The 12,503-nt window shown below is 38.0% G+C and overlaps 1 protein-coding gene across 1 annotated transcript in view; it reads right to left on the bottom strand.

The window, feature by feature from the left end:
• si:dkey-178k16.1 (band 4.1-like protein 1) overlaps positions 1–12,503 on the bottom strand; it is a 130,047-nt gene that overhangs the window by 24,134 nt on the left and 93,410 nt on the right. The window contains exons 10-14 of the mRNA XM_061903852.1: positions 12,147–12,244; positions 11,775–11,950; positions 10,898–11,142; positions 10,068–10,106; positions 3,112–3,150 (exon numbers count right to left, since the gene is read on the bottom strand). Coding sequence (XP_061759836.1) covers positions 3,112–3,150; positions 10,068–10,106; positions 10,898–11,142; positions 11,775–11,950; positions 12,147–12,244 — 597 coding nt within the window. The remainder of the gene's footprint in view (positions 1–3,111; positions 3,151–10,067; positions 10,107–10,897; positions 11,143–11,774; positions 11,951–12,146; positions 12,245–12,503) is intronic.

The raw sequence follows: 12,503 nt of genomic DNA, 5'->3' as shown, positions 1-12,503 counted from the left end.
GAAGCCTTCATCCCATTGAAGGACCACAAACCCAACTTCGCAAATAACCCAACATGCCGACTAATAAACCCAACTAAATCCGAAATAGGAAAAATCAGCAAAATAATCCTGGACAGAATCAACACAAAAATCAAGGACAAAACACCACTCAACCAATGGAGAAATACAGCAGCAGTAATCAAATGGTTTAACAACATCCAAGACAAACAACAACAAAACTTTATCTCCTTCGACATCGAAGAATTTTACCGTTCCATCACGCAAGACCTACTGACCCAAGCACTAATCTTCGCCTCGGACTACGACTCAATCACAGGCAACGAAAGAAACACCATCATCCACGCAAAGAACTCCATACTCATCCACAACAGTACACCATGGCAAAAAAAGAACAATTCAACATTTGACGTTACTATGGGGAGTTTTGACGGAGCAGAAACGTGCGAACTCGTTGGGAGTTTCCTCCTCTCCCAGCTTGCTAGCCTCAACCTGAACCTTGGTATTTACCGTGATGACGGACTGGCAGTGTGCCGCGCCTCGCCAAGAAGCAGCGAGAACACCAAGAAGCGCATATGCCAAATCTTCAAAGAAAACGGCCTACGGATCACGATTGAAGCCAACAAGCAAACCGTCAACTTCCTCGACGTCACTTTCAACCTGAGAAATAACAGCTACCAACCATTCACAAAACCCAACACAACACTCCAATACGTGCACCATGACAGCAACCACCCACCCACCACCACGAAAAGAATACCTACCGGAATTAATAAAAGGCTATCGATGCTGTCATCTAGCAAAGCTGAATTCGACCAAGCAACCCCCCCCCGTACCAGAAAGCACTTGATGAAAGCGGATACAACTTCACCCTCACCTATGAACCCACTCCAGGAAACTAACCAAAAAAGAGCAGAAAACGAAACAACATCATCTGGTACAACCCGCCATTCAGCAAAAACGTCTCAACCAACTTTGGGCGCAAGTTCCTCACTCTGATCGACAAACACTTCCCCAAAGGCAACACCCTAAGAAAAATATTCAACAAGAACAACATTAAATTGAGCTACAGCTGTATGAATAACATACAACAAATAATTTCAAACCACAACAAAGCAATTGCACAAGGACTGCCTACCCCCAGACTAAACGACTCTGAAACCAATAAGGAATGTAACTGTCGCAAGAAACCTGATTGCCCTCTCAACGGAGGGTGCTTACAGACATCAGTCGTTTACCAAGCAAAGGTAACACGCAAGGACATTAACACATCCGACACGTACGTAGGATTAACCGAAGGAGCGTTCAAAACAAGATGGAATAATCAAAACGCCTCCTTTAGAAACCAGACTTTGCGGAATTCTACAGAACTCAGCAAACACATTTGGAACCTCAAAGACAATAATGTTGAATATTCAATAACATGGCAAATTCTTGCATCCAGCACACCTTACAACAGTGGTAATAAAAGATGCAACCTATGCTTAAAAGAGAAACTGTTTATTACATATCATCCAGATCTATCATCCCTCAACAAGCGCAGTGAAATCATTTCAACATGCTGCCACGGACGGAAACACCTCCTAGGTAACACATGAGCCAATCACCACACCCTACGCCTGCTTGTACCCACCCACTCTGTGCCCTATATAAACCATTGTATGTGAATGCTTCCATTAAAATCTCCTGATGATTGAGGGAACCCCTCATGAAACAGTTCTGTAGAGATGAAGTAATCTTGTGATTTTTCCCACACCTACATATATATATATATATAGATGTATATATATATATATATAGATGTATATATATATATATAGATGTATATATATATATATATATATATATATATATATATATATATATATATATATATATATATATACATATATATAGATAGATAAATGGATATATATATATATATATATATATATATATATATATATATATATGTATATATATATATATATATATATATATATATATATATATATATATATATATATATATATATATATGTATATATATATATGTATATATATATATATATAAATGGGTATTTCTGTCTGTCATTCCATCGTACATTTTTTTTTCCTTTTACGGAAGGTTTTTTGTGGAGAATAAATGATGAAAAAAACACTAAATTGAAAGGTTTAAAAGAGGAGAAAACAGGAAAAAAATGAAAATTAAATTTTGAAACATAGTTTACCTTTAATTTCGACTCTTTAAAATTCAGAATTCAACCAAAAAAAATTAAGAAAAATAATTTATGGAACATTATTAGTAATTTTTCCTGATTAAGATTAATTTTAGAATTTTGATGACATGTTTTAAATAGGTTAAAATCCAATCTGCATTTTGTTAGTATATATAACAAATTTGACCAAGCTATATTTCCTACAAAGAAAAATCATTATTTCTTCTAGATTTTCCAGAACAAACATTTTTAAAGGAATTCAAAAGACTTTGAAATAAGATTTAAATTTGATTCTAAAGATTTTCTAGATTTGCCAGAATATTTTTTATTTATTTTAATCACAATAAGTTTGAAAAAATATTTCACAAATATTCTTTGTCGAAAAAACGGAAGCTAAAATGAAGAATTAAATTAAAATGTATTTATTATTCTTTACAACGTAAAACAATAAATGAATTTATTTAAACAGGTGAAGACCAAGTCTTTAAAATATTTTCTTGGATTTTCAGATTCTATTTGAGTTTTTTCTCTCTCAGAATTAAAATTGTCGAGCAAAGCGAAACCAGCTTGGCTAGTAAATAAATACAATTTAAAAAATAGAGGCAGCTCACTGGTAAGTGCTGCTATTTGAGCTATTTTTAGAACAGGCCAGCGGGATACTCTTTTGGTCCTTACGGGCTACCTGGTGCCCACGGGCACCGCGTTGGTGACCCCTGTTCTACACATCCATGAAGACAGACGCGCTAAATGGATTGCGCTCCTTTTTGCTCCCTTAAGAGACAAAGTCCTCCGCAAATAATCTTAGTGGATCATTTTTGTGTGTGCCAACAAGTAGGCAGGTGTTTTAATGCACGCACAGCTGTAGTAGATCAGGCCCTAAGTGTTGTGACGTCAAAGTACACGAAACAGGCAAGTACCTCCTGTTTGGGCCGAGCCGTGGCCAGGTCCTTGTCCATCTGGGGAGCGGGCCAAGTGAGATGGGGTGATAGGCGAAGGAAATGAAGGTTGGATCTTATTTAATTAGTTTGGGTCATTTGCATGCAAAGATGTGACAGTAGACAAACATGCAGGCAGGCATGCACTCAATTTTGACTCTTAAAAATGAGCAGAGCTCTTTTGTTGAAGACTCTGAAATAAACTTGTACATCTGCATATGAGGCCTTTTGGACAAAGGTTTCATGTGTAGAGTTGGCGTTACAATGTTCTTTGATGCTCATATATTAGTAGTTAGTAGTTGTTGGCAATTAAACCGCCAAGAAAACATTCAACTACGGAACATTTCTGCTGAATCTGCAACGCTTGAAGACTGTCTGTTTTGCCATGTTGATAAATGTATCTCTCTCTAATGGTAGTTAATGTACAACTGAAATTTAATGTTGAACTCCATTCATGTCAGCAATTCACCTGAAACTAATTTGTAATAGAAACTAGGGCTTTTATTAATATGTCAATATTTTTATGCCGTATCGCGATATACGATATATATATCGATATTTTGCCTTAGCCTTGAATGAACACTTGATGCATATAATCACAGCAGTATGATGATTCTATGTGTCTACATTAAAACATTCTTCTCCAAACTGCATTAATATATGCTCGTTTTAAACTTTCATGCAGAGAGGGAAATCACAACTAAGTCAATTGACCAAACTGTATTTATTAAATACTCTTCATTCTCTCACGGGTGACTTTTTAAAGGCCTACTGAAACCCACTACCGACCACGCAGTCTGTAGGTTTATATATCAATGATGAAATATTAACATTGCAACACACGCCAATACGGCCTTTTTAGTTTACTAAATTACAATTTTTAATTTTCCGCAAAGTGTCGTGTTGAAAACATCGCGGTATGATGACTCGTATGATGACGCGTGCGCTTGACCTCTCGGGTTGTAGCGGACGTTATTTTCCAGCCCGATCCAAGCTATAAGTAGTCTGCTTTAATGGCATAATTACACAGTATTCTGGACATCTGTGTTGCTGAATCTTTTGCAATTTGTTCAATTAATAATGGAGAAGTCAAAGTAGAAAGATGGAGGTGGGAATCTTTTAGCCTTTAGCTACACAAACACACGGTGTTTCCTTGTTTAGAATTCCTGGAGGTGAAACTTTACTATGGATCAGAGCGGTCAAGCAAACATGGATCCCGACTACATGTCAACCGGCAGTTTTCGGTGAGAAAATTGTGGCAATAAGTCGTCTTTTACTGGAGATCAGTGTCAAAACTGTCCTGCTGCAGCGTCGTGACTTCCCTCAGAGACTCTAGCGTAAACACACCCGTGGCCACACCCCTCCAACTTTCAGGTACTATTTAACTCACTAAAACACAAGCAACACAATAGGCAGATAAGGGATTTCCCAGAATTATCCTAGTAAATGTGTCTAAAAACATCTGAATCGCTCCCACTGCAATTGCCTTTTTTTTCTTTTAACTTTTTTTTCTTTTAATTTTTTTTCTTCGAGTCCTTCACTCTAAATTTCCTCATTCACGAATATTTCATCCATCCATCCATTTCCTACCGCTTATTCCCTTTTGGGGTCGCGGGGGGCGCTGGCGCCGATCTCCGAATCTTTCATCCTTGCTCAAATTAATGGGGAAATTGTCGCTTTCTCGGTCCGAATAGCTCTAGCTGCTGCTGGCTATGATTGTAAACAATGTAAGGATGTGAGGAGCCCTACAACCTGTGACGTCACGCGCACATCGTTTGCTACTTCCGGTACAGGCAAGGCTTTTTTATTAGCGACCAAAAGTTGCGAACTTTATCGTCGATGTTCTCTACTAAATCTTTTCAGCAAAAATATGGCAATATCGCGAAATGATCGAGTATGACACATAGAATGGACCTGTTATCCCCGTTTAAATAAGAAAATCTCATTTCAGTAGGCCTTTAAATGAAAGAACAAACTGGTAGTGCTGCTACATTTTGTAGCAACACTTCTGCTGCATACTTTTCATATTGCTGTTGTCTGCTGAATATCCTCCTGCTTGAAGCAAAACCACCGCCAGATGATTGACCCCCTGCTGTTTTTTTGGGGCATTAATTGTTCTTCCTCCATTTGTGGTCAGTTTCGCACCTTCTCTCTCTTGTAATCTCACTCGCACCGCTCCGCTTGCACCACCTGCCTCAGCTAACGTTAGCCATGCTGCTACCCAGAGGTGTGGACTCAAGTCACATGACTTGGACTCGAGTCAGACTCGAGTCATGAATTTGATGACTTTAGACTCGACTTGACAAAATGTAAAAATACTTGCAACTCGACTTAGACTTTAACATCAATGACTTGGGACTCGACTTGGACTTGAGCCTTTTGACTTGACATGACTTGCTACTTTCCCCAAAACCCAACGATTAAAAAGTTATTCAGGAGCACTCCATATCTTCCATTGTGTACGCGTGTTTGTCAACATGTGTGCGATGACAGCCTGTGCGCTACTTGTCAGTACAACAGCCAATCAATTTACATCCACGTTATTTTCGTCACACAGCATTCATCCAATCAAATTGCAGGAAAACCAAGCAGAACTGCGCTCAAACAACAGAAGAATAAGTAGGGAAAATTATGCCATAAAGTGTTTCGTTCGGGTATTAAAAGTACGACTTGGTCAACAAAACAGTAATTGCCGTATGCAAAACATGCGGTTGGAAGATTACAGACGGAGACGCAACAACTTCGGACTTCGTTCGACATTTGAAGTTGCACAAAGAAGGGTACGTTTTGAATGTAGGATAACGTTTATTGGCTGAGTAACGTAACTTTTATTTGTTGTGTAGTTAAATCAGTGAGGCTGTAAACTCACTGCTAACATTAGAACCATAGACATCTTATAAGTAGACGCAGCATGGAGCGCTACTGCCTGTTGCCGCTGACGTGACGCGCGGTCGCCATCTTGGAGTGGTGATCCGCTCCACTCAGTGCAATTCATTTGGCAGGAGCAATGAACTGTCAGTGCATTTCATACATCTTACCTCACTGAATACCACTGATACTCGCACGCTTTTTTGTCATACGTGTAACTATGATAAAGGACACATGTCTTGGTGTGTTCTTAATTTGCTTAACAGTAATAGAATATTCTTATGTGCTATAAGTGACCAGACGTCTGAGATCAAAACTGGGAATATAATCCCAGAGAAGGGGGGGAAAAACAGTCAGCTATTTTTAAGTTAAAGAAACAATATGATTAGGTTGTATATACACGCGTATATCCTACATAAACAATGTATGAATACATTAGATAGCTATATATCTTACGGACCTATAGACCAGTGGTTCTCAAATGGGGTTACTTGAAGGTATGCCAAGGGGTACATGATATTTTTTTAAAATATTCTAAAAATAGCAACAATTCAAAATCCTTTATAAATATATTTACTGAATAATACTTCAACAAAATATGAATGTAAGTTCATAAACTGTGAAAAGAAATTCAACAATGCAATATTCAGTGTTGACAGCTAGATTTTTTGTAAACATGTTCCATAAATATTGATGTTAAAGTTTTTTTTTGTGAAGAAATGTTTGGAATGAAGTTCATGAATCCAGATGGATCTCTATTACAATCCCCAAAGAGGGCACTTTGAATTGATTACTTTTATGTGTAGAAATCTTTATTTAAAATTGAATTATTTGTTTATTTTTCAACAAGTTTTTAGTTATTTTTACATCTTTTTTTTTCAAATAGTTCAAGAAAGACCACTACAAATGAGCAATATTTTGTACTGTTATACAATTTAATAAATCAGAAACTGATGACATAGTGCTGTATTTTACTTCTTTATCTTTTTTTTCAACCAAAAATGCTTTGCTTTGATTAGAGGGTACTTGAATTAAAAAAAATGTTCACAGGGGGTACATCACTGAAAAAAGGTTGAGAACCACTGTTATAGACTTATACTCTGTTGCTGCAACAGCAGATAATTTATTCTGTCTTGACACTTTGTATTGATATTTTCTATTACATTCTTTCCTTAAATGATCATGTTTACAGAGATTGTTTTGTATGTATTTTTCATTTATGTTGCTTTGGATAAAAGTGTCTGCCAAATACTTAAACATATATAAACACCTGAAAGTCTTTATTTCAGCTAAAACCACCAATCTGTTTCACTGGATTCAGAATAAAACCAAATTCTGTCTTACCCAACAAAGTTAGTATTTGAATATTGTTACTTGAAGACTTATCTGTGTTTACAATAAAATAAGAATGCATCATAATCAGTGGCGGCTGGTGAATTTTGTTTTAGGTGGGCCTGAAAGTTTATAAACCACATACCTGCAGGGGGCTCATCCTCCCCCAGAAGATTTCTTTGTGATTTTCACATACAAATATTGTAGTTCTTTGCTCCTGCTTAACTCTGTGGTAATATTCTTTTCACAAAATACAACCAATAGTATGTTAATGTTAAATCTTACTTGTGAAAAGTAATCCCCCAATTCCTATTTTCAACAGTCCGCTCATTTGAGCAGGAAAACGCTGAATACCAGCCCATCATCTTTGTTTTCTACCTGTCAACTGTCAGTTTAGGCTGCTCGCCGGCTCCTCATCACCACTTCAAGATGGCGGCCAAATTGCTTGCGTCACAGCAGCCAATTCTGCGTCTACTTATAAGATGTCTATCAATCAATCAATCAATGTTTACTTATATAGCCCTAAATCACTAGTGTCTCAAAGGGCTATGGTTATAACGTCATTGCAAACACAGCAATCTGTTGCGTCCACTGCAGTTCGCTACATTATTCATACTTTTTGTCAAGTGATTTTTTTAAGCAGGGTTGCATGAGGTACCCACACATAAAGTTACGTTAGTGAATGTATCACAAACAGTAACGTAACGTTAGACGGCGGTCAGCAGCACCGCATATTTTAGCCACCTACAAAAAGACAAACATAGTCAAATAAAGGTCAGTTAAAATGTATACTATATTAAGAATATGTGTACATATTCCATAGAGGCCTGACATCTAAAAAGTACAGCACTGTTCATTGTTATGTTCATGTATTTGTTATGTTTTTCATGTGTACGCGCACATAAACACATATATAGTGTGAGATGAGATCAATGAGATAAGGTAAGAACATGATATAAACTGCTGTGGAACTAGTTACAATGCAATATTCCATGGAAATACAATGTTAACACTTGTGGAAATAAGTACAGTTGCACTTGTTTTTTGAAATGTGTTTATACTGTAAAGGAATGAGTTAAATGTTTAGAACAACTGGTCAATAGTGCTATTATGAAGTGCAGTGTAAGCACTGTTTTTTTTTAAATAATAAATACATACAGCGTTTTAAAAGCATACACAATCTGTGTACATATATTAGTATGTGGTTAAAAAGACTTGAAATGACTCGAAACTCAAAATGCAGGACTTGGGACTTGACTTGAGACTTCCCAGTATTGACTTTGGACTTGACTCGGGACTTGCCTGTCTTGACTCGGGACTTGACTTGAGACTTGAGGGCAAAGACTTGAGACTTACTTGTGACTTGCAAAACAATGACTTGGTCCCAACTCTGCTGCTACCTCTCTGCTTGACGAGGGCCTATGACGCTACACGCGCGATAGTATGTGACGTATGTAAGAAGGTGGGTTTGTTTTACATCTTTGTGAGAAGGAGAGATGAGAAGGAGTGAGAAACGCCTGTAGTGTAATGCCTGCAGCTAAAAGCAACTGCGTGAGAACGTACACTCAAATATTACGATATAGTAATTTTCAATATCGCACCCGTGATATATTGTTTAAATCGATATATCGTCCAGCCCTAATAGAAACTTTTTTTCAAGCCTTAATTTGTTACCATTTTGATGATAACAGCTTACAGTTTTTTAAAACCCCAAATTTTCAGAGATTTTCAAATCAAATTTTTCGTAAGCTGGGAGCTATAATCATCAAAATTATATCAAAAGAAGGCTTGCGATATATTAATTTGCATGTTGTGAGCCTATGTCATATATTTGTTTCACATTTGAAGTTGAATTTCTGACATGAATGGACTTTCGTACGACATTCATTTTTTTCATGTAGGGCTTGGTTTTGGCAAGGACTTCACAATACAATGCAGTATTACAATATTCCACATAGTTCACTGTCAAGTCAAAACACAGTGTAATTAAAATGGTTTAGTTCCATTTACTGCAATTATACAGAAAGTGGACTTTTTAACTTTTGACTTCTTCTGCCTTACTGACCACTAACTCTGCACAGCAAGGATTGAGATGTGTATATGTATATATATATATATATACATATATATATATATTTTTTTTTTCTAATTGATATTGACCTATTGTGTTTTCTAGCAATGCATGAAATCTTATTTGCAAATATAGTCAATAGGAATTGAATAATGATGATTAAAGAATCATGGATTGGATCTTTATATTGCCTTAATCAACACCCAACACGCTTTATGCGCTGAGAACCCATTATTAATTTACTTAACAGTCATATACTGGTGGTTGGTAACCTTGATCTCAGCCACAGCCGCCCTGTGGTAGACTCGCAGAAACGTGGCTGCCAATTCGTCCAACCAATCATTCATTCATTTAAATGTATACACCAGTGTGGGCTGCACTAAAGGCAACAGCAGGGCAGTGACTGAGAAGGTGGAAGTGCCAAGTCTCTAGTTTCTAGACGACCTGTCCTGAACCACTCCCATCCTGCAGTTTAACAGAAACTATTTGTCTGAAAACGAACTACAACTGTTTCAACGGATTACCCGTATTGGGACTCAGCAAAATCGCAGCCTAAATTGAAATTACATTCCTTTAAAGGATAAACAATCAAAAACACAGGGTGCAGACACAGGGTGTGGTACAAGACCAACAACAACCACATTCGCACAAAAAGTATCCAAAATACCTCTGGTTTTGAATCTACAGGCGAGACTGCGTCCTCAGCCTACAGGATAAGACAAGTCGAAGGGCAAAACAAAAAGATCAGAGAAGAGTACATGACTGGTGGTTAGCAAGAAATGGGTGGTGACATCAGAGAGGAGAAAAGAGGAGGAGGAAAGGAAACGAGGGAAAACATTTTAGAGGCATTTAAAAAAATTAAAGGAGATTTAAGAGCAAGTGTGAAGTCTAATACTGTGAGGTATTAAATCTCTGGTGGAGCTGAAAGCGGTCGAGCTTAAATGGAACGATAGGTTAAATAGGGATTGTGAATATCAGATTCACATGCAAAGGCAGGTGGGGAAAATGTATGACTGTTAGTCAAAGTTCATGAAGAATTTCTCTCAACACCTCAAATTTCATAACCATTTTTATGGGATATTAAAGACAAGGGTGTGAAAAGTCCAACGCTCTAGCTGGTGGTTCGTTTAAAAAAATGCATTGTTTTGGACCCATTTATCCATCCATTTTCTACCGCTTGTCCCTTTTCGAGGTCACGGGGGGCGGTTGCTGGAGCTTATCTCAGCTGCATTCGGGCGGAAGGCGGGGTACACCCTGGACAAGTTGCCACCTCATCGCAGGGCCAACACAGATAGACAGACAACATTCACACTCACATTCACACACTAGGGCCAATTTAGTGTTGCCAATCATCCTATCCCCAGGTGCATGTCTTTGAAGGTGGAAGGAAGCTGGACTACCCGGAGGGAACCCACACAGTCACGGAGAGAACATGCAAACTCCACATTGAAACAATGTTGTTTCATTTTTATAATTTAGTCTACTCTTGACTCATACCTTGAGTTCCAAAGTCTTAGCAGATGTTGAGAAGCCAGCACCCCGAAAGTTATCTGGACCTTGGTACAGGTCCACGTCCTGGTCAGTGTCAAGATCCTGGTCTTGGTCCTGGTCTGGATAGTCATAATGATCATGGTCTAGGTCCAGGCTGCCTTCTTGGTCGAGGTCTTCTCCGGACATGAACTGTGTGCGCTCGCTCAAGCTTCGCTGAGACAACTGGTCCATACTGTTGCCTAAAGCTGAAGCTGGGAAAATCGAGTTTAATGTAGAGATTTAAGGAACATATACTGAAGATCTATTTGGAATATTTACATTTGGTTTGAAGAACATGTAAGAGAATAACATATTGTCAGATTAGTATGAACTCTGCCAGGGTTATGGGCTACTTATATTTATTATAGAGCAGTTATTTTCAGTACTGTGATTTGCAGTAATGCGTACATCTGTTTAAATAAAAATTCCTGCTGGCTGTGTATGGGGGTTTGAGAAACATATTTTTTAATTGGCCTATGAGGTTACGGTAATTGAGCTCTGTGAACTCTGCTTGGCAAAAAGTGGCTGCCTGAACTGGATGTAACGAGGAAAAATAAATCGATGTTGATGTTGCAGCATCTGCTCGATGGCTGGCGTTTCAGTTGTTAACTTTCATATTTTATCACAAATTAATTTTGTTTTTGGAGCAATTTATTGCAAACTGCTGAATAAATCATGCCAGATGGTAAGATGCAGCCTTCTTACATTCCCTGACTTTTCAACTCATGGAAAAACAATACTGCACCAATTAGATACATAGTTACTTTTAGTTCCTAACCAAGAGATTACTAGTACAGCCTTCATATCATTACAAGAAAAATGTGATGAGTTTTGGTGCTCTTACCCCCATCAATACTTCGGGACAGGAGGTATCTCTTGCTAACTGAGCGATCAAACTGAGGTGCAGGCCTGTCAATCAGAGCGCTGGCCTGTCTGGTTTGAGCTTGAGTTCTTCCACTGTAACGGAACTTGGAACCAATCACCAAAAAGCCCTTTGGAGGGGGCTCTGGAGAAACCAACCTGTAAAAGTGTTTATGGATTAGTTTAGAAACTCATTGGTCAAATGAGTGGATGTCATCAAATAACAACCAGCCAATAGCAGTTGCTATTTTCTATCAACTTTTGTAGGTAGTTGTATTTGCAAGGTTTGGGAAGGGAAATAAAGTAGGGCTGTGCAAGGTATTACAACAGGAAAAGGTGAGGTACTAAGTCCTACCTGAAGAAGGTGTGGTGCTCAATGCAAACCTTCCACAATCGCTTCGAGGCCCGATGGTTGGGCAACTTGAAGCCAATGGTGCTCTCAAACTGTTCATACTAAGCAGTGAGGGGAAGAAGTGATGGGAGAAGGAAGTGAACAAAGAAGAATGAGGGGAGAAAGTGCAGGAAAAGTGAAGGGATAGTGTAAGGCCTTAGCTGTGATTACTCCAGAGAAATGGAAGAATCAATAATATTTTTTTTGTTCACTCAGACATAAATTCTTTAGTGACACATGAATCTGTAGCCATCCAACAAAAATAGAGTTTTGTGCACTCACTCCATCACATGTTCAGTGGTGTAAACAGAAGCAATGTCT

This window comes from Nerophis ophidion, linkage group LG06 (genome assembly GCF_033978795.1).
Source record: "Nerophis ophidion isolate RoL-2023_Sa linkage group LG06, RoL_Noph_v1.0, whole genome shotgun sequence".
NCBI classification, from domain to species: Eukaryota; Metazoa; Chordata; class Actinopteri; order Syngnathiformes; family Syngnathidae; genus Nerophis; species Nerophis ophidion.
This window is presented reverse-complemented; position numbering and strand designations above follow the sequence as displayed.